This window comes from Melozone crissalis, unplaced genomic scaffold (assembly GCF_028551555.1).
Source record: "Melozone crissalis strain CALT ecotype California unplaced genomic scaffold, PUWL_Pcris_2 ptg000061l_1, whole genome shotgun sequence".
NCBI classification, from domain to species: Eukaryota; Metazoa; Chordata; class Aves; order Passeriformes; family Passerellidae; genus Melozone; species Melozone crissalis.
In genome coordinates, this window is record NW_026535839.1 from 4,493,000 (window position 1) to 4,517,984 (window position 24,985).

The 24,985-nt window shown below is 38.6% G+C and overlaps 1 protein-coding gene across 1 annotated transcript in view; it reads left to right on the top strand.

Moving 5' to 3' along the window:
* Positions 1-24,985, top strand: part of CLINT1 (clathrin interactor 1) — a 46,174-nt gene that overhangs the window by 15,944 nt on the left and 5,245 nt on the right. Inside the window, exons 2-9 of the mRNA XM_054287809.1 lie at positions 9,089-9,193; positions 9,860-9,956; positions 11,374-11,482; positions 12,334-12,498; positions 14,985-15,159; positions 19,923-20,166; positions 20,658-20,739; positions 24,047-24,124. Of these exons, the coding sequence (XP_054143784.1) occupies positions 9,089-9,193; positions 9,860-9,956; positions 11,374-11,482; positions 12,334-12,498; positions 14,985-15,159; positions 19,923-20,166; positions 20,658-20,739; positions 24,047-24,124 (1,055 nt within the window). The remainder of the gene's footprint in view (positions 1-9,088; positions 9,194-9,859; positions 9,957-11,373; positions 11,483-12,333; positions 12,499-14,984; positions 15,160-19,922; positions 20,167-20,657; positions 20,740-24,046; positions 24,125-24,985) is intronic.

Here is a 24,985-nt window from a genome sequence, read left to right on the forward strand (position 1 = left end):
ATGAAAGTACACTTTGTATAGTGATACAAACCCACAATCAGTATTATCAACATGGCAAAGTTCTTGATGAGTTTGAGAAGTTATTTACTACCACATAATAAGATACATAAAGCAGCCATGTATCTGTTGGTGAACCACAAGGGATTGTTTTATGTAAGAGTATGAAAGTATTAACACTGACATACTGCAGGGAATCTGCAGTAGGAGAGGTGAAATCAGTCTTAAATCAAGTGGGGGAGGAAGTGTTTGTTCCTTGCACAAATACACTTTAAAACTGCCATGTTCCCATGCTTCACGTTCCCAACATCTGCAAAAAATAATTCAGCTGTAGCAAGAGATTACAAAACCTTTTGGGGTATAGCATTCTGCAGTTGGGAACTTCTGAGAGGGGGAAACTTTGAAAGGGAAGACTTCAGTAAGGTGCAGTGTTGGTTTCTGTGAGAGGTCTGAGTTCTCTAAGAGGCTGCAATTTAATTTTTAAAGTCACTGTTCTTTTTGACAGTGTGTGTGGTGGATTTGGGGCTATTTTGTTTACTTGGTAGTCTTTTGTGATCAGAAGTTGTAAGGCACAGGAAATAGCTTTATAGTTCCTTCCTCCCACAAGTTGTAATTCATTCGTGGCCATCAGGATGTTTTTCTTGGCTTATCTCTTTCTGTGCAGTTTGCCTTGCACATCTGCCACATAAATTATGAAACTGAACTTGAAAAGCTGAAAATGTATTTCATATCCTACTGTATATAATGGAGATTGTATCATTGACCAGGAGGAGTGTGACTGCTCCTTGCATAGAAGGTCTGCAATAATACCTGGCATTCATGGACTAAACTGACTGGAGTCATATTTGTAATGGTTCTGAGGAGTGGCTGAAAAATAAAAACTTCAAATGGTCAACAGCACTAATGCTGTGCTGTTACCTCTCTGTAACCTGAGGTATTTCTCCAGACATTTTGGCAGATGGGTCCCCATCTGTTTCTTTGTTGAATGTGGACTGCTGGCTTCCTATTTGGTATCCATATGTTTTATCTGTAAGGCTCTAAATCTAAGCTGCATGTTTTATAACAAAAGTGACATTACTGACAGGAGCAAAATGAAAATGCATTAAGTTTGTTACGTGTTTTTTAGTTAGTTTGTCTTCACCCTGCAAGGGGAGAGAGGCTGGCTGAGATGAAATACATGAGTTCACTGAAGGGAGGAACAGCCCCATCTTTATTTGGAATGGCTTCTCTGAATAATTGTTAATAGCATTAGGTGCATAAATTCCTGAATGTCCATTGTATTGTTTGGGATAACAGGTGAATAAATTATATCCTCTGTCTGTGAACCAGTCTGCACAGTGCGCTCTATAAGATAACAAGTGACAGTGTCATAGGGTAGTGAAATCTTATCCCAAAATACATTTTTAAATCTGATCCTGAAATGCATTTTTCTCTTTGCCTTTGTATTAAATCCTTTCAGTTTGTGGATCACAGGTTTGGACCAGTGATCATCTGGAATCCCTCAGAGCCTGAAGGAAGGGATGCTCACGGAAACAAGTGGAGTTGTGGGGTGCTGCCCCTGCTTGTGGGGTGCTGCCTGCTCCATGTCCTGGCCTCTGGTGGTTTGGCAGGCAGTGCTGTGTGGGTCAGGATCAGTTCTTTTTTAGCTCACCGATTCTAATGCTCTCTTGAAAGTATTTCATGCCCAGATGGATAAGTATTAAATGATTTTTTTAATTGGCAAAAGTGTTTCTGGAAACTAATTAACAGTTTAATAGATGCCAAGATTCCTACACCTGGGAGTGGGGGAGATGTATCCTGTATTCAGGCAAGTTGTGTAGCTTTTTTATTTACTGTGTGTTCTCAGTAGTTGAAACTAACTTGTGCACACAATTTAAAAAAAGATCATTTAACATTAAAGCAGCTGCTGTGCATTCTCAGAAAGCTTTCCCTCTATTTCTACCCCTCCTTTACAGAAACCTTTTAATCTAGATACTAAAAATAGTTTAGATGCATGACTCACAGGAGTTAAATGGTGAGATGAGGTTGTGTTCACTCCTCTCTGAGGGCTTCATCTTAATTGCATGTGTGTCTGTGGGTGGGGGTCTTCTAGATAACTGTATTGTGAAAATATTGCCAGGGCCTGCCTTGTCTCTTCTCCAGATGGTGAATGTTCACTTGGCTCATTATATAGTGCGTTCAGTCACTTCATATTTTTAAAAAACAAATACAGCTATAATCTCAAATGTCTAGAAGCAGCTCTATGTTATGTTAGTGTCATTTTGCCTTAAGCTGTCAGCCCCTCTAATGGTTTTTGGGAAATCTGAGCACAAATTGCTGCTGTTGCATTTGGATAATACTCCTAAAACATGTGCCATTGGTCATGTGAGCAGTCACTCGTGGTCCCTTTCTTGCCTTAGTGGGTGACTGGTTTCTCAGTGAGAGGGAGCTGTTGGGAAAATCAGCTGCTGGGAGACAAAGGTGGTTCGCAAACTGCAGGGGCAGGGAGCTGGCTCAGCCTCCAGGTGTTGAGTTACTGCTGCCTTTGTTCAGAGCTTCACCTGCAGTTGTCACCTGGGTGCCTTTCCATAGAACTGGTGGGATGTTTAGGTGGAGATAGGAAAGGTAAATAAATGAACCATGTGCGTGTGTTCTTCTCTATTCAGTTCAAGCAAGCTTCCTTGTGCTGTAACTTGATGTTTTCTTAACTATTTTATGCCTTTTATGAACCTTTCTGGTTGAATAATGCAGTCCCCACTCAGTTTTAGATCCAGAGCTGTGGAATAGTTTCCTTACTGGGGTTTGTCTATGTGGAATGTAACTGCGATGGTCTCCTTTGCAATATCACCAACTGAGGTGATGAGATTTGATTCAGAGTCAGTAACATCTGCTCTGTCAGGACCAAATTTAAAGTGTGCTTTGCCTTTATTTCACTGTGAAAGTCACAGGAAACACAGGGAAGACTTTCTAAAAATAAGGAAGCTGCTAACAAAATTACTAAAAGAATGAGATTAAATTATTAGTATGTGATACTATTGAAGGGATAATGTTAAACATGTTATTCAGAAGATAAAATCATGTTGTGTCTGTTTTGGCACGTTAAATAACAAAAGGTTAAAATAGTTGCTTCTTGCAAGACTTTGGCACCACACTTCATAGTGCTGTACATAACAGAGCTTCTCTTGTCCTCTGTTTATCCAGACCTGCCTGCTCTAATAGACTAAATTCTTTTAAAAAAATTCTTTAGTATTGCTGTTTGTTTGAATAGCATTAATGTTCATACTGGATGTATGGTACATACACATGAGTAAAGCTTGAATTTTTATTCTTCTGTGCTTAGTCCTTAAGCAGATATTTGCAGAATGGTGTCTCATTGGAAACTGTTAATGGTGGTAAAATGTACAAAGTTTCTCATGTCAGCTTTTAGTATTTTAGTGTTCCCAGTTGTAAAATTAAAAAAAAAGGAAAACAGAAGGTGCATAATCCAGAGGTGTCCTTGGAGTAATAGTTAAAGGCAGAATATTATGCTCATAGGAGTCCCATGTATACATGATATTGTAATTGGTTTGAAATATACATTGAAAAAAATGTAAGTGTGTAGCCAGGTTTCTTGTTCCTGCAGCCGAGTCCCTCAGCACAGTGGGCAGCTTCCCAGAGGCTTGAAAAGTGTTTCTAATTAGGCTCACCCTGTCCAATCCAATACCTTTATCATCACTATAAAGGAACAGTTGTAATGTCCCCTCTCTGTGGCTTCTGGTTATTTTAGTTGTCATAAGATTAGACCTGGCATTTCACAAATCTTCAGTGGGTGTGATGCCCAGAGTTGTGCCTGTGCCCTGGGTGACGCCACCCACAGCAATGGCAGCTCTAATTCTGCCCGTGCCTTTATGGGCTGCTCTGACTCTCACCCCAGGGCACAGTCAAGGATTTTCTTGCATTTGTGCAGAAACATTGGCAAAGATCTGTTAGGCTTTCTGATTCCTGAATATGTTTTCAAGTAAGTTCCATTCTGAATGGATGGATAGATATTTATTATTTTTTCATTACCTTTAGTCTATAAATACCTCCTTTTCTGATGGTGCCCGTTTTTTCGAGTGCAGGTTAGCTGTGCAAAGGTTTCTGCATGTTTAAGAAACTACTGGTATTTGAGCATTCATACAAAATGCTGAGTTTATTTGATATTTGAAGATCTGAAAATTTGTTGTATAATATTATTTCTTTCCTAATGAATGGTTTTCTTAGGAATAGTTCATCTAAAGAACATTGCTCCCAAAATCTGGCCATGAACTACAAGCTTCCTTTATGAGTTGTGATTTCATGCACTTGAATGTATTGTCAGGGTGGTGACGGAACAGAACACTACTGACCATGGAGAAAATGTGGAAGATCGAAGAGATGCTGGGAAGGGAGCATGAAGTGGAAATTTCTGTGTGATGTTCTTTAAGGAAGACCATGGGCAGTGGAGTATTTACTCCTTCTAGTGGTTTATGCTGCATCCTGAGTTCTCACCAAAATGTTCAATCTCATAAACAAAAATGGTTGCATCTTGTCCTTTAGCAGGTTTGCTGGCAGTGTATTTAAATAATTGCTATGAAATGTTGTTTGAGGGTTTAATTTTAGAGTAGAGTAATTAGCTGAGAAAATACTATTCCATTTATATTGCTGACTATATGCAGAGCCTTGTGTCCCCACATCCATGTTTCCAAAGAGTTTCTGATTCGAGGTGTATGGTGTAGAGAGAATTAGGGTGGAATTCTTTTTCAGTTTGGAACCTACAATGATTGATGTGGATAATTAGTTCAGGCACAACAAAACTAATTGTAATGTTACCAATTGGAAGCCATTACTGGAAGCAGTACAGTTATAGTTGTGTATAAGTGATTGTAATCTCCTAACAGATAATTGACTTCAGTTAGAGCATATGAATCTATAGAGAATCTTGTAGTCCTGAGCAATGAAAAATCTTCACTCTGAAACAAACATTTCTATTCAGGATGTAGTGTTTATTTAATTTTTTACTAGCAGCTTGGGTGGAAGTACAATGATTTTACTTTGCCAGCACAAAAGTAATTTCAAAAATAATTTCTTAGTCTGGAATAGAAAAAAAACCTCTTTTTCCGTAATTATTTTGTGGCTATTTTTTAGGGGGAAAAAGAAAAACTAATGGTGATGAAGCACTAATATGTTACTGAGAGCAGAATATACCTCATGCCCATCAATATGGGCATGAGCAATACAGCTTGATTCATGTGTAAAATCAGAAGCCTGAGCAGAGTAGGCAGATATATCTGTTGCAGTCTGTTGAAATGAAACACAAATAGAAGTTTTCTGCAGATACATTTATCACTTACTTGTGGTCACGTGCATTTCTGTCCACGTTGTGGGTTACATTCAGTATCTGCTGATAAGGAGGAGGAAGACCCGGCTGCTCTTAGTCTGCCTGGTTTGTGTGTCATCTGGGCAGGGTTCCTGCAGTCTGTAAGGTTTTGTTTTCATGCAGGCCATCCACAAGCTGCCTTTCATTTCCCTGTTTCAGTGAAAAGTGCTGAGGACAATCTCAGACCCGTAGGATTTTTATGCTCTTCGTGCCTGAAAGTTCAAATGCTCTCAGACTGTTGCAACTGTAAATGTTGAAGTGGCAGATACTGATGGACCTTTTGTACCTTCACAGATCCTCTGATCTGAGTTTTATATCAGGAGGTACAGAACTTCTTGTCCCCTCTTGCTGACTATTCTCCCTATACCAGCTAAACATCATTCTAACCTCAAATTATACACTTGATGTGTTCAGTACTGCTCTCCCCTTTCACATCCCTCTCCTCTCCCCCTCTTGCTTATTTTTTGGTTTTTTTAGCACACTGTAGGGTAATTCACTAGGACCCAGTTGGAAATAGTCAGGTATTTACAGCTATTACCCACTGACTTTATTAGCAATGTCCATTTATTCACTTAAGAGGAATTTAGTCTCAGACTTGAGCTACCTGTTCAGTGTTGCTGTAAACTGAAGATGCAAACATTTAAAGTTGCAAGAAAATGAAAAGCATTTTGCTCACTGCTTGTTCCGTAGAGATGTGACAGTGCCCTCTCTTGGCTTCTGGAAACAATTTTATTTCTTAAAAAAGAAAATTATACTGAAATCACTTGGGAAGGGTACAATAAAGAATAAAAAGAATCTGTTGTCATTAATCTGTTTTAATAGACTTAAATGTAAGACACAGAAGAATGTAACAGTTTGTGATGTCCATGTCAACCCCTTTGTTGCTGTACTCTTATTTTGGATGTAACTTTCAAAATACACTTTCCTGCTTTGTATCTTTGTCCGTGTCAGAAGTTTCTGTAAATGTTCTTGTCACGAGATCGCAGTGGGGCAGGGTCTCAGTGAAGGATTTGGGGTGAATCAGATGCAGAATGGCAGATAAGGGGTTGTCAGCCCTGCCTGAGAAGTTCCTTTCTGTCAGCCCCGGGCGTTCAGGGCCGTTTGTTTGCAGAGCAGCCTCTCCATGCGATCCAGCACGATTCCCTGGAAGCTGCCCAGGATAAACTAATCACAGAGCCCCCCCTGGTGTCGGAAAGTGTCCTCGGATATTAAATTTATATCAATCACAGGAAGTCTTGGCAATCAAGCTAGTCACTTTTTCCCTTCACATCTGGACATAAATTATTTTTTTGCTGCAAAGGTCACAGGAATCATGGGTAGGGCAGGGAATGAGGGCCATGGAAAACATGGGAAAGGAAGAATAAAACTGTATTTCCACCTTTTTAGAAATGGTTATTTTTAAGTGACCTGGAATGATGCCAAACTATACAACAGTGATGTTTTTTTTTTTTCTCCTTGAAGTTTACATTTGTTCCTGAATTAAATGTGGCTCTAAGATGCTTTGGTTTGGAATGGTTCATTCCATTAGATCTCAGCTTGGCATTTAAAAAAGAGCTTTCTCCTAGTTGCTGAGAACAATAACTTTTCTGCAGAGGGGTTTAGATGTCGAGCATGTTTCTGTACTTAGAGAGGCTTAACTGCACCTTTTTTCTCTTGGCATTACTTAATTTCCCTTGTTTTCCTTCCGTTTCCCCCTTCCAGCCCTGCTGCTGCTTTAGCCACGTGCCCTGAGCTCTTGCACAGCCAATGCTGCCATTTGTTTTTGTACACTAAGTTTGCGTCTCTTCAAGCATTTTCTATTCTTAAATTTTTTGTGCTAAGAAATTAAGGAAATACTTCATTTTATGCTTCCCCCTCCCAAGTCTCCATCAAGTCTCTCAACAAATGCTGAAGGAGGGGTTATAAAAACAAGCAGAACCTTTCCATTCATTTCCCTGCCTTTCCTTGCTTTGGACAAGAGACCCACTGTGCTGGAAGCTGCAAATCCTGGAGCTTTGGGGTTGTGTTTTTTCCATACATGTGGGAAATAAAGATGGGCTTGGTTTACATTTGTATGTACAGTAAAGAAAATACCAGAAACAGAAGCTTGAGGTGTATTCAGGATAAATGAATTTGTAAAACCTTAATTGCTGTTGTTCCAAACTGCTGCTGTGTTCTTACATGCTTGTTGTAATATAGATAGGTTCTGGGAGCTTGCTGATTATTTATTCAGTCATGTAGCTTATGCTCTCTTTAGACACAAAGTTGAATAAAATCATACATCAGGATCTGACAGCAGGAATTCTCATGCTGAGAATCCAAGATTAAGTCCAGAAATTTTATTCTGTTTTAACAATTACCTTCTGTGTCCCCTTTCAGACTTGAGGGGATTTCATTCTTGTTTCTGCTGTTTATATCTCCCAGTTCCAAGATCTTTGCTGTCCTTATGCCAAATAAAATTGAGCAGGATTTGCTTGAATGCTGCATTGTGCAAACTCCTACATGGACAGGGGGATAACTGTTGGGATGACTATTGAGCATCTTGGTTTTTTTTTTTTTCTCCTTTTAGGTCATTCAGGTTCAGAAGGGGTTCTTAAGCAACAAATGCTTTCTCCACATTGCATTATAAATCATTAGATCTTTCCTATAATTTACTTAATTTGTCATTGTGGATTGGTTTGTGTTGAAACTTACAGGGGTTTTTCTTAGCTTCTGAATCAGTTATGATGTACTTTTAAGTAAACTTTCAAACTTGTGACATGCTAGGTGTAAATGTGTTGAGTACAGTCCAGGTATGAAGGGAGAGCAGGGACCAGCAGCTCTCCTGTCACTGCTGATCTCATTGCTGGGGTGACTCCTGGTGCTCCAGAAGCAGAGAGAGGTTTTCAAATGTTCTCACTATGGGTGAGATTATTGGGCTGCTCACTCACCTTAGAAGATGAGGGAAATTATTGTTATCAAACACATCTGGATGCTTTTAGGGACACAAAGGAGGTTGCTGGGCTCATATGTTACCTGTTTTAAGGATTCATTAAAGAAATCACTTATTTAATATTTTAATGTTAACATCACAGAAAAAAATCTTTTCCCAGTAAGGTTTTTCTGTGACCTCTCGAACAGACAGCCTGAGCTCCTTGCAGTATTTGCATTGCTGTAATTGTAGCTGAGTGCTCTGCAGCTTCTTTGGCTGTTTTCCCTTAATTAAGTTCAAGCTAGGAAGCAGACTTTCTAGTGAATCGCATCTCCCTTACTTTAGTCTTCCATGTGATTTTTTTGTTATTTTTTGACTAACACCTGTTTGGTACTGATGTTCTTGATTTTCTCTTGTAACATCATTCCAAAAAAAAATGCCTCTGATTGAGTTATAAATCCTCTTGCAAATAACTCTGTGCCATTACAAACCTGTAAGCAAACCATACCTAACTGCAGAAGCCATCAGCTTTGACTCTGGTGGTTTGGTTTGCATTTTAATTTGACCCAAAGCCATTTTTACTGGACTGAATCCAGCTGTAATGTAATCCCCAGTTTCTCATCTGTATTCTTGAAGACTAATAGAATAGTAAAACCTTCTTAAAGATAACTTAAATGTGGTGTATAGTGTCCTCAGGGTAACTTGTGCACTAAAGCTGTTTTCTTTCCCACTCTGTAGAGGTATCTCATTAAGTGAGATCTGCACTAGTGTCATTATTAAGTTTTCATGTGTTTCTCAGTTTTGATGCTAATCTTCATGTGTGTGAATTTTTTTTTCCTTTGCAGCACCAATGTGGTTATGAATTATTCAGAAATAGAGTCTAAGGTTCGAGAAGCAACCAATGATGATCCATGGGGACCTTCAGGGCAACTCATGGGAGAGATTGCCAAGTAAGTGATAATTTGACTCAGTGATGAAGAAAAGAAAGGTACATTTTATATAAGAATGTGAAATTTGATGCTAAATCAACTCTGTGGTATTCAGACTGATAATGCCCAAAAGTTGCTGTAAATAAAGTCTTAAGTTTTCATAGAATGTAGTGAATCATAGAATGTAGTGAAAACTGTCAAAAAATGAAGCCCCTGTATTTTTTAAATTCTTGATTTTTCATTTATGTATCTTCAGAATTCTTTCCATATAGCTGATTTTTTTTGAGTATTTATTTTCAAGGCACTTTCTTGTAGCTTCTGCAAAAACAGCAAAACATGTTGAATTCTTCCTTGAGCTTTTTTTTTTCTGTTAAAATAAGTTTGGAAGTCGTGTGTTTGATCAGTTGCAGTGATTATTGGGTATTCATATTCAGCATTATTTTTATTACAAATTACTGAAGGGATGAGTACCTCGGATATTTAGAATTACTCTTTTCTTTTGTAGTCCTGGGATGTAAATGACTGATCTAGGAGTTAAAACAGGGGCAGCTTTTTCCCTTTAATGTCACCCGGTGTGGCTGGGCTTAGATCACTCCTGCCATCTACTGCCAGCCCCGAGTGTGAACAGGCTCTTGTGGCCAACCCGGGCAAACGACATTTCTGTGCTGCTTTTGTTCCCTTCCTTAGGGCTACGTTTATGTACGAGCAGTTTCCAGAGCTCATGAACATGCTGTGGACTCGGATGCTGAAAGACAACAAAAAGAACTGGAGGAGAGTTTATAAGGTGTGTAAGGATCAGGTGCTCATGCAGTGTCCTGGTGGAGTTCTTGTTCGGATAATCCTACAGCACTTTCTCCTCTGGCAACATAGAATTTCTTCCCTAAATGTTTTATAATTCTGTTGATGAAGTCAAAGGTGTTTTTCAAATGCTGTATATAAAAAAACCCACAGAATTTCTGGGTTTAGAAGCACATTAAGATGTTACTTAATGAACACAACAGGGCAATTCCATTTTGCTGCTATTCAGGTGTTAGACTAGTGCTCACAATTTCAGTTTACCCAAAGGAATTGCTATGAGCTCCATGAGAAGGAGATGTTAAGTTACTGTTATTTTTTGACAGAATTCAAGAATACTTGAAATAAAATGCAAACTAATCTTAATTTTCTGTCAATTTGTAATGCTTTAAAAGTTGTAGTTTACCTTTAAGTGGGCCAAATTTTCTTGCAGATCTTACATGACAGTTTTTTTGTCCTAATTGTGTTTTGGAAAAGATCAGAGTCATTTGCGTTTTTCTTGTCTTTCATGCAGAAACTTTTTGCTTGAGATTGTGTTGTGCTGCACTTAAAGTGGTGTTCAGTGTTCTCTGAATTATGCAAATATAACCTCCTTTTTTAGAATTGATGTATTAGACTAGGTTATATTGTGTTTTTCTTGATGCCGGGATTTTAGCAAGACACAATTAATTCTAAAGCATGGTTTGTGTTTTTCACAGGTGCTTGATGTTTTGTAGTCATAGTAATTGTTTTCCCTGAAGTACAATAGAAATTAATATTTAATGCTATCACACATAACTACCTAATGTTATAAAGACTTCTTGAAATTGCTTATCAGGTTTAGATTGGCTGAAATAAAATTATAGTTTTAGCTGATAAAGGCACTACTTCAGAGAAAGAACCTTATTTCTTTCTAGATATAAATCCTCAACATAGAGAACTGAAATTAAATTATTATTTGAACTTCATTTGTTTTGTCACTTGTCTAAAGTCGTCCTGAAATGCAGTTTTGTATATCCATTGAATGCTGCAGAAGGCTTCTTAAATTCCTGTAGGAGTTACCTTGCAGTGAAAGCCATTGGAAAATTGTGAACAAAAGATGCAAAAGAAAATGCCTCATTTCACAGGTTAACTTTTTCTCCTTAATTGCTACTGCTTTATCTTAAAACAAGCAGTGGCTGATAAAGGTAACTACCTGTGATTTAGTAGTAACAAGCTGAAGTTTTAAAAATACAGTTTTGATAGTCTAAAGAGCTAAAGATTGATGTGAGGAAAAAAATGTTTCCACGGGACTCATATAATAAGCATGTATTTAAAAAGGAAAGGTTAGTATTTACTAATTTGGGGAGGGGGGTAGGTTTGGGGTTTTTACAAAAAAAGGTAGAGTTTTTGTTCATGCAATCATAAGGTGCTTTGTATTTTTATAGTCTTTGCTGCTCCTAGCTTACCTCATAAGGAATGGATCAGAGCGTGTTGTTACAAGTGCCAGAGAACACATTTATGATTTGCGATCCCTGGAAAATTACCACTTTGTAGGTGAGCAATAGAAAAATCTTATAAGCAAATTAAAACAGTAGTTGGAGTTGTCAGTCACCTGAACCAGCTTAGAAGCTTCCCCAGTCTAATTAAAATGTGACTGTTGCCAGTTGTGTGAAGAGTGCAGAATCCAAGACGTGGGGCCCTAGAGTATTAATTAGTGAAGACAAGAACTTGCAGAAAAGACTGGCTAATAACAACAGAACCAACACAACATGAGTGTTGGGGTTTATATTAAAATATGCACTAGAGACTGGTCCCCTGTGGTGTCCGTAAAGGAATAGCTTTAATCATATGGGAAGAAAAGGTTAGAGCTCCAAAACACACACATCTGTTTGAAGCTGGGGTTTTTTCCTCCCACCAAATAATATTTACAGTGCAAAGGCAGCAAGGCCAGTGTGTGTTTTGAATGTGAAAAAGGCTGGAAAGGAGCACATTTAGCTTATAGTACTTCCCAACTGAAAGCAATTTTTAAAAAAATCAGTTCTGCCACGAGACTGAGTTCTTGCAATGAAACTCGCAAAAACTGTGCTAAAAAGACTGAGGAAGAAGGGTTATGTTTTGAGGGGTTAAAATTGTTCAAGTGGAGAATACAAGTTCTGTCTCAGCCTTTGTTAATCTCTTCTATGTTTAAGTACACCATTCAGTGCAAACTCATTTATCTAAATTTTGTTAATTAGTCCCTTTTAAAGAGATGCAGTGGACCTCATGCAGCAGTCACGAAATCTTTGACCGTTGTGTTTATGATTCAAATTTTTTTATCAATTTGCTGTTCAATATTGCTGCCTCTTATTATTTTCCTTTTCCCTCCCATCTTCCATCCATCATCTCTGTCCTGCATTACCTGACAGATGAAAATGGCAAGGACCAGGGGATAAACATCCGCCAGAAGGTGAAAGAAATGGTTGAGTTTGCTCAAGACGACGATCGGCTGCGGGAGGAGAGGAAGAAAGCAAAGAAGAACAAAGACAAATACATTGGGGTGTCCTCGGACAGTGTCGGAGGGTTCAGATACAGTGAGTACTGGGCTGCCTTGGCAAGGATTGCAATCCACTTTTGCTTTCCCAAATAGCCCTGTTTGGAGCCTTGAAATGCATCTGTGCATTTTGTGTGAGTTTCCTGGGGTCTGTCAGAGCTGACTTTACAGGCACCAAGTACTCCTTGCTCCCAATCCCTCTCATAGTGTGTAGCAGGGGTCTGAGCTTTTGTTGGGGCTTCCATCTGATGTATCCCAACATGCCATCCATGATCCAGCTGCCAGTCTGTGTTTTTTTCTGGCCTGAGTAAATCCTTGGCTGCTTTTAGTAAGGGATGAGTACCAAAGTCCCAATGGCACAAGGCTCTGGTTTGTTGATTTCTTTGAGAGAAGGGTTTGCTGTAAGAGCTCAGTAGTAGCTGTGCAGGGCTTAAACTTCACCTGTTTGCCTGATGCTTTCTGACTTTTTTACTTTTCTTATCTGTGAGCCTTCCACTTAGATTTGATCCCCCCTGTTTTTGACAGGTTGCTTCTCCATTCTCCCTTTTCCTCATATGCAAAGTAGTTAAAAAATTTCCAAGGCAGGATAATTCTTTTTTTATTACATTCCTTTAGCCTTTGCTACCTGCTTGGAATTGTGGTGATTCTCTTTTTAGGAAATACTTATGAGTCACTGTATTTGTACTTTTTGTACATGTCCCTTTGTTCTTTCACTGAGCTGATCTTTTGACGTCTCTGTGCAGAGTCGTGATCTGTCCTTTTAGGCTGGGTAGGATCATTTCTCCATGTGCTCTTTAGGTATCATTCAGATTTTTTAGTTTAAAGGACTAGTTTCTGTCTTGTATTTAATTTTTGTGGTAAAGAGTTTTGAATTATTCCTTCATTTGTTGAGTAAAGGTTTTTTAAAAGTCTTTCTTGCACCACAAAGCAAACCCTTTCCCAGGTGAGATTTCTAATCAAAAAGATTCAAGTTATTTAAACAAAAATGGTTTTATTAAGATTTTTTTTGTTAATTTTTAATTTTGTCCTGAAAATACTGACCTTCTAGTTGGTGTCTATTTTAATTTAAAAATTTGTATTGCATAGGAAAACCCCTCTAAAGGAATCTGCATTAAAATGCTTGAGAGCCTGACATAAACCAAAATAAGGCCATTTTATTCTCCTGCAAAATTTAACAGCAGTACATTTCTGAGCAGTGTCTCCTTTTCCAATAATAAAGATCTCACTGAGTATCTCATGGATTTGTAGCAGATTCTCAAATGGAAAAGTTTTATGGATCTAAACAGATGTCATTGGAGACTTGCACTTATGTCTTTACTAAGAAAATACACCCTATATGATATGAAGTTATCAGGTATAATTCAAATTTTGCACCTTGTGGTGCTCGAATCATAATTTTCTTTTTATTAAAATGGCTTAATTGAAAACACCTTGAACATCACGAGAGCTGCAATAGCATTTGTTTGTAATTTGAAGTAGGGATTATTTCACTGTCCTTCCTTTCTGCCTTTCTGCCTAAGTAAAAAAAAAAAAAAATTACTATTGTTTCGCGTTTTTAAAAGATGCACAAAAAATGGCTTGTTGCATGTACATGATAGCCCAGAATATAAATGTTTGCCTATGAATGTTGTGTAGAAACTGAGCTGGTTTGGTTTCCTTTATACACCTGTATTTTGTGAGGAAGATCTGATACAAGATCACAATACAAGATGAAGTGTGCAGTGCTTCTGATAGCAAAGTCTTTGTTAAAATGGTTTTTTAATTCGAATTAAACTCAAGTTGGCTGTGTGTGTACAAACGGGACTCTTCAGTGTTCTAGACTTCCTTGATGGGATTGTACAACAAATATGCTAATTTCAAGTAAAACTGGCAGCTGTTTGTAATCTAAAATACCAATATGGGGGTCTGGAATACTAAATTAGAAGGAAAAGTTTTTGATTTCTTGATAATAGTGCTCAGTAAAGATGTTCAGGTTATTCAGTGGCCCCTGAAAAGGTGAGTTTACTGCCTTTTCTTTTTTCATCTCTCTTAAAAAATTTTAAAACTTTTTTTAATTGCTGAGTGTGGAAAATGAAAAGTTATTATGCACATTCTTTCAGTATTTTGGTACTGTGTTTCTGTGTATTAATGTCAGTGTATAAAATCCCCAGTGATCACTCAGCTCAGCCAGGAGTGGAATATCCTGCAGTAAGGGCTGTTCCAGAAGTGCCGTGTGCCCTTCCTGCTCAGCTGCTTCTGCAGCCAGGGCTTCTCCAGCAGAGCCCAGCAGCCTCCTGATGTGCTGGGCATTGAGCTTGTGGCATTGCCATAAACAAAAGTGTTTGAGCCTTCATTCCTGCCACTTCATGAGGGGCATTCCATGCTGTGCCTTGCTGTAATAGAGTTGGTTCAGCTGGGGGAGCTTTGTTTGCTCTGTGAGCTTGTACAGCTCAGGTGTGTGGGGCAGGGGGGCTTGAGAGGGATTCCAGAAAGGCCACAGGCTTTTTTTGGGTACCTTTAATAGTTTTCTTATCTTTGTCTTACCAGGTGAAAGATATGATCCTGAGCCCAAGTCCAAATGGGATGAAGAATGGGATAAAAAGTCAACTTTTCCTTTCAGTGACAAGTTAGGGGAGCTCAGTGACAAGATCGGCAGCACCATCGATGACACCATCAGCAAGTTCCGAAGGAAAGATAGAGAGGACTCTCCAGAAAGGTGCAGGTACTGAGCTGTTGTACCCTGAATTTATCTGTGAGATTACTCTTAGGAAGCAGTTTGATATTGCTGGATATAAGCTACAATCCCCTGCCATTCTTTTTGTCTGTAGGGGGAAGCATATTTGGGTTCAGTACCTGCTTCCTGGGCTTCTGCAGCTCCCCTGGCCTTGGGGAGCAGTGTGGCTCTGGCAGTAGTCAACTGCTCTTGGCTGCCTTCCATTACTGCCCCTGCTGCTGGCAAAGCAGGGAATTTGGCTGAAATATCCAAAGCTTTTCCTTGTCTCAGCAATTCAGTGCTCATGTGCCAGTGTCCTGAAGGCTGCCACTTAATGCTGCTCACACTCTGAATGCTGGAGTGCCAAGGAAGAAAATTGAAATTGCTTTGACACAGTGCTGCTTCCCTGAGCTGATCTCAGGAAGAACAGCCTGCAGGTGATTTCTTAAAAAAAAAAAAAAGTTAATTTCAGTTGAGGCTTTTCAGGAAAATACTTTGTTTTACATCTGGTCATTAAATTTATTCAGTAAGGGAGAAAGTCTACCCTGCTTTGGCTACAGAAAGAACTTAACATCTGTCACACTTCAACAGGTGCATTGAATTTAATTATCTGGAGATCAAGTTTGTGCTTAACAGAATCTGAAATTGCTGTAGAGAAAGTGCTCAAGTATATTGAAATAATTCCCTTTTGGGAAACAACTGAAAAATCAAATTTGCACTGAGATGTGATTAATATTTTTTACAAGAATATCTTTAGATAGTCACACATGTATATGAACATAAAAATCCACATGCACACATCTGTGTGATGCAAAACTAAAGCAATTTTGCATGGAAATAAAAAATAATAATAATGGCAGCATTTCTGGGGGAAAGCCCTTGTGGTCCTCTTGGTGGGGCATTAATAAAACATAAAACTGGCATTCTTTGCACACATCAGGGTTCCTTCTTAGAACCTAATATCAATGGACTACAAAGAGAAGGGATCAGAAGAAAAGTAAACAATTCACATGTAACAATGGTACATTTCTGTGTGCATTTCTGTACTTATCTTTCAAAAGCAACTTGTCCCATGATGTCTGCAGACCTCACCAGCCATGTTTCATGTAGGGAATGTACAGTGAACATTTTTTTTTGTCTTACTTCTTTTATTTCTGAATAAAAACTGTCTCTTACATATGCTGGATAAAGTCTTATATTTTTCAGTGGTTTAGACAGTCATTTCTGAAGTCTAATCTTTAGCAAAAGCAGTGTATTTTGATGAATTCTCCACTGTACATCTTTGCCCCAAATAACACTGCTCTTTTTCTCTGGCTAATATTACATTTTACATTTTTGCTTTGCTCTTGTAACCCTTGTCTCTTCTGTTTGATTTTTCTCCTATTTTTTGTGGTCTATGTCAGGTTTTGTTTGTCTCAAAACTTATAAAAATTATAAACTTGGGCCTCAGAATAAAAGCAGGAATTTTTGGGACATACATGAGCAAAGGCAGTTTGGTATTTGCAGGTTATTCTGCTGTAAGAAGGAATTCAGGCTGCAGCATTTCAGCTCCTCTAACATTGCTTCCAGCCTGGAATTTCTTTTTCTCTTCTCCTGGCATGGGGATCAAATACCATGGAAAGGATTTTATCCAAGGGTTTGAGTGAAGAGGTTTGGTTCTACAGAAGCTATCAGAAGAAGGTTGAACAGATGGTTATAGAATGTCTGTATATATCCTTAGGAATACTGTAAATACATGCCTTAGTGCATGCTCTATTAGCAAAATACTATATTTAAATATTAAAACTGAAGGTGGCATAAAATTTTAATTATCATAACTTAGGCTCAGAATAACCTTCTTTTGTAAATGCCTCGTGAAATCTCTGTGTTTTCACACTTCAGCAATTTTTTTTGTAGAAAAAAGTGCCAAAAATGTACTGACTAATTTGTAGCCTGCTGCCATATAATAACAATTAAGTTGCCATTTCACTTGGAAAAGTGACTAAATGGTGATACTCACTCAGCTGGCAAACGTGCTGCTATGTTCTATTGTTTCAGTCTTAATAACTTTATAAACCATTATTGCTTGAGTAATGTAAAGCCAATAAAAGCCTTGAAGCACAAAGAATAAATGTGTCTTACACATCTTACCTGTGGCCAATAAAGCTTGGAAGCCATGGTCTTTACACACCAGAAGAACTTGGTCAAACTTGTGCATTTCTGACTTTACTTGCAAAGCCACTGGTTTGCATAGATGGAAAAAAATGCTTGAAGGAAATAAGAACTTTACCAGAGAGATAAATGATACAAAATGATGAGTGTACAGTGGATTTCAGTGCAACTGCTTTACACAGTGAGATTTGGAGAAGCCAAGTCTTCTGCCTTTTTTAATTTAGATGAAAAATTCTAACATTGGTTATAGAGGAAATGAATTCTTTTTTCCATTAATATATCCCTGTGCAAATAGTGAAAACCTCAAGCAGTACCCCATGGGGTGGGAAAGCCTCTGGTTTTCTTTCTTAGTGCTTGTTAGTTCTTAGGTGAATAAACCAGCTGCTGTCCCGAGTCCAGCACTGCACACTGAAATTCTTGTTTCTGAATTACCTGCAGACACACAGAGATGCTTCTGAAACACTGCATTTTTTTTCCTAAGAATTCTTAAAACTCTGTTAATCCTTGTTTCACCAGTACTCAGAAAGGTTGACGTAGGTAACACAATAGAAAGGAAGCAAAGCTTCCAGTACTCTGCTGAAAGGAGGCAGCAGCCATGTTTAAAGGCAACTCTAAAGAATGACTAAAAGTCTACTTTTAGTCATTTTATGATACCAAAAGTATCTAGAGAATGACTTTTATATTGGAATGTAATTTAGATAAACTTAGTCTCAGTAAATGGTTTTTGTTTTCTTAGAGGTTGTTAAAGAAAAACCCTCGCTACAAAAACTTGAGGCAAAGGAAAAGAACATATGTCCATACTTTGATTTCTCTAAGTTGTAATTCTATACTTTCTTTGCAGAAGTTTTTTAATTATTTGTTACATTGCTGTAATTTTAAGTTCTCTGTGCAATTCTCAGATGAAGCACTGCAATTTTACTAAGCACAGTAAACACTTAGAGCAAACATTAATCTGTAATTTTATATTTTTTTTGTTAATGTGACCATTAAAGAAAAATAAAAAGTGGATCTCCTGAGAGAGTTTGGAAGAAGTACAGGTTGTCATGGAAAATTGAATCTTGTAATATTTATTCTCCTTTCTGGCATATATGTTTAATTTCTTTCCTCAGAGCCTTTAGTCATTTATTTTGCTGTATATCACCAAAGACTGACTTTTTTTCATTCTTGCATTAGTGAGATTGATCTGTAGCATTTCTCTATCAATCAGATTTTGCTTGTCACTTGTTTCCTCAGCCCACAGAACATTGTTGGACTCTGGCAGATATTAAATACATGGACAGACTGAGCCATAGTTGTGTTGTCTGGTCTTGGATGTTTCCAGCAGCATCCTCCACCCTCCTCCAGGCCTCTTGGGGTGGATGCCCTGTGTACACCATGAGAATGCACAGATCCCTCTGCTCTGGGGGCTCCTGTTAAAATCAAGTTAAATGATGCCATTTGAGCTCCCCTACCTGTGAAAGGCTGACCCAAGCCAATGCCAGAAGCTGCTGGTTGGTCAGCAGCTGTGAAATTAATCTTTTTAACAATAAAAGAATTGCAAAAGGCAGTGAGCATTTGTGTTGAGTGATGTTACTGAGCTGAGCCATCCCCAGTGGTGAGCAGGTAACATGCACAGAGGAAAGGGAACATGCAGCATGTTCCCAAAAAGCCACCATTGTTAGCAGAGAACAAAGGCTCCCCCCCAGAGTATATTGCAGTTACTGTCACATTCCCTCTGACAAAGGGACAGCCTTTCTTAAATTTTTCAGTTTTAGTATTCTAATGCATTATTAAAATATAAAACCCTTCCACTTTCAACTCTGTTGCTAAGGGAATTACAATTTCAAAATACATTCCAATGTATTTAAGCTTTCTCTACAGCAATTCTCACTGTTATGTGCAAATCCTGATGGTAACAGGCAACATGACTGGTGGTGGAGGCCAATTGCTTTCTTTGTGAAAGACTTAAAATACAAAAGTAGAAAATATAACAAATGTATCAAATAGTGTGCAACGACATCTAAAAAGTTTTTGCCTCAAAGGGTGATATTTTTATTCTTTTACATTTTGAGAACAACTGTGCGTGCTCTGGTCATGGTAACATTGCATTGCATAATTCTGTAAGCACTCTGTTCCCACAAACATCTCTGAGAATATGAAAGCCTGATTCCCTGGAAAAGGAAATGAGCTGAAATACAAATGGAGTTGTGCAAATCCAAAAGACAGTACAGAATATGGTTCACTGCTTTCTGTCTCTTGGTGTAAGTACTGAGCACACCTGCCAACTTAACTTTGAGTTGCTGAAGTGTTACGTAATGTGTGGGGGAGTTCCTGTCAGAAGGTGATTCAGTGTACTGGGTTTAAACACTGATTTCCTATTATCCTCTGTCGTGGACTTGCAGTTCATGCTTAACAAAATAATCTGCTTTTCTCCACTGCTTCTGTACAACAAGTGCAATACTGTGTGGTGTGATGTGTTATGTAAGGGTGGAACAGTTCCTTTCTGAAATGTAGGAAAAAGCAGCATTTTTATCATGAAGTGTTGTACAAGAAACCAAAACTCTTGTAGCTTAAGCCAAATGTCCTCTCAAGGAACTGAGAAGTCCATCACAAATGCTGTGCTATCACTTTTGTTTTTCTAGTGACAGTGATGAGGAAAAATCTAGAAGAGGCAAATCTCCCAAAGCTGAATTTAAAGATGAAGAGGAGACTGTGACAACAAAACACATTCATATTGCACAAGCTACAGAAATTACCACCATCAGACAGAAACGCTCAGCAAATCCTTCCAAAACCATTGACTTGGGAGCAGCAGCTCATTACACAGGAGACAAAGCAAGTCCAGAGCAGAACTCTGCTGCTCATCCTGCACAGCCCACGACAAAGGTGAGACAGCAGGACAGCACAGCATTTTGGAAGCTGTTTTCTTCTGTCCTCTAAGCCATTTTCTGATTTAGGGTAGGTTTTGGAATGGAGCCTTCAAGGGAGCTGTTTTATCAAAAATGTTTTGTTTATCATAGTCTATGGAACGGTATAGTTGTAATTAATTGTGATTGCTTTAAGGTGGAGAATTTTTTAAATATAGTCATTAGCGTGTTTTGCTCTCTTCAGGACAGCAAAGAGAATTTTGGCATGAAGTGTTAAAGATTCTATGAAACTGCACACTTACTGAAAACTTTCCAAATTCTTCAGTTATAAAAGACTATGAGCTTTAGTTTTTCAGTATTTGATTTCACATTTTAGCCACATGGTTGTTGGTTTTAAAGCCAAATCTTCAAAGCAAAAGCAAACAAAATCCTTCAAACCCCAGAAAACTTCCTTATGTCATTTGATTGATTAACATCATGAGTTGAGATCTGGTGTCCTTTCTTCTCCAGGCTGCTGTCCCCTCTGGCAGCAAGTCCTCTAATGACCTGGTGGACCTGTTGTTTGATGGAGCCAGCCAGCCAGCTTCCACAGGTAGGTCTGGGGTCTCTTCCAGTTCTGAGGAGAAGCTTGTTTGTTGCTGGAATAAAGTAGATAAATTGAGAAATGAATACTTGAAAAAATGTAACACTGCCTAGAAAGAGCCCTTTGTAGCAAGGTACTGTGTGTGCTATTGCATGCGACTAATAAATGTTAGGAGCACAAAGATTAACTGCTAGATCAGTCTGCCAGAAACTGTGTATGTAATGCAGTTATTTATAATTAACTCTAAAAGCAAGTGCAATCCATTCATATTCAAGTATTTCTCATAGTGCAGTTCAAAGGCTGGGCAGGTGGAAATGGATAATCTTCATGAAAGCTTTCATCTGAGGTACATGACAAACTGCTTTTTTTGTCTAATTTTCTCTTGGCACTTGGTTGATCCAAACCCTAGAACCAAAAGGAAATTGCTCCCTAAAAATTGAATTACTCATTTAAAACTCATCCTTCACTCTCTAAATGTATAGCAAATCTGTTAGTCTTCAATGGAGTTACCCTTACGCTCCCAAAATGCAGATTCTTTTTAGGAGTGTGTTAAATTTCAGCACATTCCTATGGGATTGGTAAGAGTATGAAGGATTTTTTACACCAGAGTAACCACAGTTCCATGAAAGTTAAGATCCTGGATCAGAATCACTATCCCAAGTCAATACTGATTTTTTTTTTCTACCTAATTCTTAGGGCAGAAAGGTTTGGAACCCTTTTTGTTTTATATACAGTGTGTATGTTTTTATTTTTATAAAAATAAGATCCCATTGAGAATAGATGTTTCCACTTCAAAATGAACCTGCCCATATTTCAAACAGAACTATGGCAGCTTCTATTACAGTGTATTTAAATCTTTCATCAGTTTGGCTCATTGTTGTAGTCAGCCTTTTTTCTCTTTTTTTAATCTTTTTTTTCTCCTTTTACCAAAGCAGCATTTAGAAATGGTGCTGAGAAGAGGCACATTACCAGCTGTCCTGCTAAATAACCTCTGCTGACCTGAGCAGGCAGATGGAAAGGGTTCATTTGTAGTGACAGATCTCGTGTGGGAATCTTTGAGGCTTGCTCATGTTGAGAGGATTAGCACTGTCCTTCACACGCAGGTCACTTATTCTGACCACTCCTCCTTGCAGCCCAGGCTGTGGGAACATCCCCAGTGTCAGGCAAGGCAGAGGGAAAGGGTCAAATGCAGCCTTTGATGTGTCCTGTGAAGGAACTGGCAGGGAAGTGATGTCAATTCAGGGAACTTAGGGTTTGCTTATCTGTGTATTTTCAGGTGCAGAGATGTGAAAGGGTTGGTTGGGCTCAGTGTTACTCTTTACTGGAGTGACACAGTTTGTATGTGAGGGGATGCTTGTTTGCCATAAGAGAGATGTAAAATCTCTGGTTAGACCTGCTGGGAGGATTTTTTGGTGTTACTGAGCTGAGGTTCTTTAACCTTTCTTTAGAGAATTGCTGCATCCAACTTAATCTCTGTCACCTCTCTCTGAAACTCAGTTTCACTTGAAAACAGGCAAGAGATGGGGAGGAAAAGTTAAACTTGACTGAAGATGTTAAGGGGTTATTTTGGGTTTGAACTCAGTGCTGTTTTTAAAATTAAATTAATCCCTAGGCACTGTCAGGCAGCCCAAGGATAATGGGTGTAGCAGGGAGCATTGATTTTTATTTTTTCCTTCAAGCAAGTGGTCAGGAGTGTGTCATCTGTGTTTCTCATTCAGCATATAAACTCTGAAACCATTAACCTGTTCTGAACTCTGCAGGCACATATGTGGGGAAAAAAACACTTGAAAAAGTTCATTGCAGTAGACAGGATAAATAGGATCAGATCAGGTTTTTAGTTTGATATTTCACTGTTCCTTTTTCATTCTTGGGTGTCAGAATAAAACGTGTATAGACACACAGGAGATGTTTATTAGATCACTTCGGAATTTGTGTTGAAGAAATTCCTTAACTTTTTGTGGAGTTGTTTTCCTCTTGAAAAGGTGTTGAAAGAGTTTCTGTAGTGCTGTGTCTGAAAATTCAGAGACCATCCTTGCATTCTCTGCCCATGTTTTATATCCTGCACTACATGCTCAGCAAGAAGACATTTCCCCTTGGAAGAGCAGTCGCCTTCCTGGCAATGTCTACAGTAAAATAACATTAAAAAGAAATACAAGTACACATGTATATAGGTTCCTTTTATTACTGCTGGCCATTTATTAAAAAGGAGATGGCTCTGGTTTAATTAACCCAGTTGAGAGTAGCAGATGGGGCAGAATGTCTTGCAGCGATAAGACAATTCCGAAATGGCACCAGATGTTGGAAGCTGTCCCTGGTGGTGTTTGAGTGCAGCACAGATGTTCCAGTCCCACCTGGCTGCCTCCTAAGCACTGCAGGCTAAGCAGCTGTGATGTAACCTATATAATGTACGCAGAACACTAAAAGCAAAATAATTGAACTGCTGCAGCTTCTTCTGAGGGTGGGACTGCTTGGAGGTGAAATCTTTAAGGACAAACAAATAAGGTCAACTTCTTGGCTTCCTCTGGTCAGTGGAATACCTGCTTGAAAACAGCACCAATCATAGCTAGTGATTTTTATAACTTTTCTGAGTTTATTTTAAAAATCAGCTTTACAATATGGTTCTTAAATCTTCTGCTTTTATACCTTGGCCGTATCTTTTTAGTGAAATTTGTTACTATGCTGTATTCAGAAGTCAATAATTTATATGCTGTATACAAATGTCTAGTTGGAAAACTTAACGTTCTTGCTGCAGAAAGGAAGCAAACTTATAAAAAAATGAACACACATGGAAGCTCTGTCCCTGAAATCCTAATTCAAGATCATTGCAGAATCATTCATGCTTTAAGTAACACAAAAACTAAATATAAGGTGACATGTAATTTTTCATAAGGAAGCATAATAAATTAACTTTTATACAATAGAAATGGTTGGCCTTTTTATATTATGCTTCCAGATTTTTAATTTTATGAAGTGTCAAGCTGATAGCATCACTCCCCAGTTAAAAACTTGTTAATCTTTTTAATATCTCTGAATTTATTTTTAGAGGTGACAAAAACTTGCATGTTTTAGTTCTTCCCATGGAAAACAAAACTGCAAGATCTGCAAGGCAGTTGGAAATAATCCAGTTTATTGTTGCTCAGGCTTGTATAAACATAGTGTGAGGATGAACAGGAAAACAGAGCTGACTTAGGGAGGAGAATCAATAAATGCCTCGTGTCAAGTGCAGAACAGCTTTTCTTCATAAATCCCACATGCAGTTGTTGCAATGGATCTTTGCACAGTTCTGTAACAGCTTTTGGTTTCTCTCTGTTCCTAGGTGGATCAAGTGACCTATTTGGAGGATTTGCTGATTTTAGTTCACCTGCTGCTTCAGCGAGTTTCCCATCATCACAAGGTAGGATTGATGTAGGGATTGCAGTGCTGCTGAAGGGTGGAAGGAGGGCAGGAGATGCCATGTGGCATTATTGAAAGTCCCTTCCCTTTCCAGGGTAAAGTGTGTGTGTAACTGGACCAAAGTGCTCTGGGAGGAAGGAGGATGCAGCCTGGCTCAGTGCATGTGCAGACATTTTACCTGCAGACAGACAAGCTTTTCAGGAGACATGGCCACCATCTGAAAAGGTTTCCCTTAAAATTAGACTGGAAATCAATAAAATATGCTTGGAAACCTCATAAAGTGATCCAGTTTCCTTTGGTGGAATCTTTGTGGGATCTACAGGGTTGCAGAAAACCCTGGAGTGGGGAGAGCTGGCTGGCTGTCCTTTGTGAAGTTAATTTGAGCAGTAGTGATGTTTGTGATGAGGGGTTCTCAGCCAGGGTGCAGGATCAGGTACAAAATGAGAAAAGAACAGCAAATTACCTGAAGGCAACTTTTAGTCAGCATGTTTCCACCTCCTCCTTTATTTTGCTGTGTTGGGAAGGCTCTGCTGGGCCTGGGTTAGTTAACAGACCTTCAGTGTACTTGGTAGGAAAGAACTGCTCTGGTTTTTGAGCTTTCACAGTCAAACCCAAGATGTTTTGCAAACACAAAGCTGCCCACTATGCAAATAACTCCTGTGTTAATACAGTCTAAATTGATATAATCCTTTATCTGCATTAACATGATTAATCTATTCCAATCACCATTATGCAAGGGACAAGGAGTCCTGTGAAATTATTAATCATTCCTGAACAGTGTAAGCCCCTCTAGAAATCTTTTCCTTGTTGATTAATCATCTTTGAAGTCCTACTGAAGGGGCAAAACCTCCTCCCTTTTACC